This window comes from Rutidosis leptorrhynchoides, chromosome 1, assembly GCF_046630445.1.
Source record: "Rutidosis leptorrhynchoides isolate AG116_Rl617_1_P2 chromosome 1, CSIRO_AGI_Rlap_v1, whole genome shotgun sequence".
NCBI lineage: Eukaryota > Viridiplantae > Streptophyta > Magnoliopsida > Asterales > Asteraceae > Rutidosis > Rutidosis leptorrhynchoides.
The window spans coordinates 445,526,091-445,530,224 of record NC_092333.1 but is presented as its reverse complement, the minus strand read 5'-3'; the positions used below and the strand labels follow the sequence as shown (position 1 = coordinate 445,530,224).

Below are 4,134 nucleotides of genomic sequence, written 5' to 3'. Positions count from 1 at the left end.
TGATCATCATAATTTATTGGGCACTCATCCAGTGTTGAATGAAGAATACTGTCTACCTTGTGCCGGTAGACCAGACAGCATACGAGAACACTTGACATAGCAACAAATGTTGTCTATACATAAATAAACCTATGATGGCTGCACATAACATTTTAGTGTACATATTTGCTGTTTTTTCATAATTAACTCCTTAATTATTTTGGGGACTCAATAATTTCAAACCTAAAAAAAGGGCATGAACCAAAATCATTCATAGAGGCATCTCATGACCCACATTGGGTTGAAGCAATGAACGAAGAGATGGAAGCCCTTAATAGATGGGTTTTAACTGAACTTCCTTTAAGAAGAAAGCCCATTGGTTGTAAGTGGGTATATAGAATTACATATAAGTCTACTGGTGATATTGATAGATATAAAGCTAGACTTGTAGCAACATGCTATAATCAAAGAGAAGACATTGATTTTGATGAAACTTTTTCTCCTTTTGTAAAAATGGTTACCGTTAGAATGCTTATATCGATTGCATATCAAAAGAACTAGTCTTTGTATCAAATTGATATTAATAATGTTTTCTTATATGGTGATTTGACTGAAGATGTTTATATGTCCTTACCTGAGGGTTATTTTGATAAATCTGATACAAGAGTGTGTAAATTAACCAAGTCTTTGTATGGTTTCAAATAAGCTCCCAGTAAATGGAATGAAAAAATTTGTAATGCTCTGTATGAATTTGGATATATACAAAGTATTAATGATTATTCTTTATTTGTTAAAGTTTCTGGAAGTTGCTTATATTTGCTTGTTTATGTTGATGATATCATCTTAACTAGGAGTAACACCAAAATTATAGATGACTGTAAATTGTTACTAAAAACCAAGCTTAGAATAAAAGATTTAGGACATCTTAAGTACTTTCTTGGCATTGAATTACTTGATAACAATGATTGTTTAGTTTTGCCTCAAAGAAAGTATTGTCTTGAAGTTATTTCTGAATTTGATTTGTTAGGCCGCAAACCTGCTATAACTCCATTAGAAAGTGGTGTTGTGTTCTCTAATATTAATGATCATGACTCAACTGACTCACCTCCTGAGAATATAAGTGAATATCAAAAGTGTGTTGGAAAATTGATTTATATAACTCTTACCAGACATGATATTGCTTATGTTGTACACCGTTTGAGTCAGTTTATGCATGCACCACTTAAGTCTCTCTTAAAAGCTGCTTTTAGGGTATTAAGATATCTTAAAGGTCGTCCTGGTAAAGGTGTTACTGTTAAAAGAAATAATGACTTTGTTATCACTGCTTTTGTTGATTCTGACTATGCAAAAGGTAGTATGCTTAGAAAATCTGTTACATCGTTCTGTATCTTTTTGAGAAATAATTTGATATCTTGGAAAAGCAAGAAACAATCAACTGTTTCTAGATCATCTGCAGAAGTAGGGTACAGAGCTCTTACTTCTGTGACTTGTGAAATTATTTGGATTTTAAAAATTTTAACAGATTTAAAAGTCAATACTATTTTACCTATAAAAGTTTTTTGTGATAACAAGTCTGCTCTACAAACTGCAAAAAACCCTGTTTTTCATGAAAGAACAAAATACTTTGAAGTTGATTTACATTTTGTAAAATAAAAAATTTGCAATAGTATTATTGAAACATCTCTTATAACTTCAAATAAAAATCTTTCAGACATTTTTACTAAAGGGTTAGATGGTACACAACATGGCTTGTTGTGTGAAAGATTAACTTTGTTTAATCTTTTCCATTGTTAGATTGAGGGGGATGTTAAATTGTACAACAATCTAACTATGTTTTATTGTTCATCTTCTTATTTCTAGGTTAAGATGTGTAGGGACCTTGGAGTCATTTTATCAAAGTTAAAGTTGTGGCTAAAGTATAAAAGATGATTTTTGGATTTTGTTGATGAAAAGAAGAAAAAAGGAACATGAGGGACCAATCTGCAATTTTAATTTATATATTAAATTATTTTATTTATATTTTATTTTCATTCTGTTTTTCGTTTTTAGTGTGTTTTTTTCTCTACCCAAATCAGGGTTTGTTCATCATCTTAATTACTGTAAACCGTGAGTGATTGATAAATTCCAAATTTGTTAAGCTTATCTTGTGAGAATCATGCTGTGTGAACTAGTTTTAGTTATTGTTTTGGCTTCATGTGATTAGAAGATTTACTTTGAAGATTGTTTACCTAAGTAATCATTCTATTGGAGTGGCATTTTAATTGGTCTTTTCACGATAAACGTGGAACAATATCAATTTAAAAATCTCCTAGATTAAATTAATGAAACCAGATCTCAAACAACAACAAGATCTCATTATGTGGCTATTATTTGAACCTAAATGCACAATATAACGTGATTTCAACATCATATGCTTATATCCATATATAATAGTTTGCACATGAAAACGATATTTTTCATAGAACTTAACCCTCCTATCGTATTCCGAAAGTCGGCACCTTACAAATTGAAACGTGAACAATGACTATACACATTTTGCCATGATTTTATGTAACGCACTATTCAAACCATCACTGAGTCCAATGGTTAGCTCACTGAGATCTTTTTCAAAGGTTTCATTTTTAAATCTTGTGGTGTTTATTTAAAAGTTTGAAAACGATCACAAATTAATTTGGCTAAATCGCGTACATCAGAGTAAATATGTTAGTCATCTCGGATAACCCGAACAACTGAAACCTCATCATTTTTTTATGACCCATTGTTCACATTTTAAGTTTTATACTTTTCTAACAACCACCCTAAGGTTTAATCTTAAGGTGTTTAAATATCTTATACATTTAAATAGATGTCACTAAAACGTCTATATAAACTGCTATGTACGATACACTTATGTATGTTGATGACAGTCTTAAGGACTGTCGCAAAAAAGAACTTTTTAGTAGGGTAAAAATCACCTCTCAATTTTATTTTTTCATGTTTTTTTTTTTTTTTCGAACACAAGTCATACTAATTGTATCATGAAATACTAACATATTTCAATATATATTTGTGCCTAACTTAACCGATTAGCACCCTTGTATAACTCCATTCTGATCACTAATGACAATTTGACGCAACATGCAATAGAGACTTGCTACATTTACCATGATGCATCTTAAACGCATCTCACTTTAATTTTATATTCTTTCGTTAGTATATATAGTCAGTTAATAATATCTAATCTAATTTAATTTATATAACGTTTTTATTGTCTATCATAAGAAAAACAAAATTAAATAAACGTATTTAATCTCAATCCTATAATGAGTTATGATAATCTCATTATTGATTTAAACTAGCAAATCGTCAGTTACCTCACAGATCCGAACCATCTAACTCTTTCCACACAGCCACCGTTTTTTTTTTCTGTCTAAACCGCCCACTTTACTGATCGATAGTGGTGGTTACGGGCTACTAACCTTTTTTTCTAACATTGAACTTAAACAGAGGAAAAACAACTTTTTATATGCTTTGACTTCATAGTTTTGTAATGTTTGACGCTTTTATTAAATGTTTGATGTTTTCATTAAATATTTGATGTTTTCGTGTATATGTTAACTTAATACCTTCTAAAGTGTTTGAAATTCGATTTTCTTGTAAGGATAAATGGGTTTGATAGTACTTATAGATTTTTTTTATGATGAAAATGTTGATATTTTTGCAAGAATACTTCAATCTATGCACTAATGATTTTTAGTTTTTGTTTAAGTTGATTTATTCTTTTTTCTAATCAACGGATAGTGTATGTGGTATTTGCTATGTTTTCCGGTAAACATAGATGTGGTGACTGTGGTGGTTATCTACGGTGGTGGCTGGTGGCAAGAGGCTAATGGTGGTGGAACATATACCTTAAAAATATCAATATAATGACAAAAATACCCATGTGAAGATCTCTGAGGCAGTTGTTGTTCATAGGGGTATTTTAGTAATTTTAGTGCTGCATAAAAGGAATGTAAAAAGACAAACATAGCCTTGTGAACAGTAACTACCTCTTCATAATTAGTATTTCCAATAAGTATATCAGCCCACTCCTATGAACATAAATCGTTTAGGTATTTCCGTCATTATACCCTGTGTAGAAGCTTCAGCCAGTTTCCTAAATATAGATATAATATT

The 4,134-nt window shown here is 30.5% G+C and overlaps 1 protein-coding gene across 1 annotated transcript; it reads left to right on the top strand.

The window, feature by feature from the left end:
* The first annotated feature begins 288 nt into the window (after nucleotides 1-288).
* On the top strand, nucleotides 289-3,885 carry LOC139902987 (uncharacterized mitochondrial protein AtMg00810-like). The gene is made up of 3 exons (XM_071885731.1): nucleotides 289-361; nucleotides 776-1,461; nucleotides 3,760-3,885. Exons 1-3 carry the CDS (start codon nucleotides 289-291, stop codon nucleotides 3,883-3,885), a joined length of 885 nt encoding a protein of 294 aa, XP_071741832.1.
* The last annotated feature ends 249 nt before the right edge of the window (nucleotides 3,886-4,134 follow it).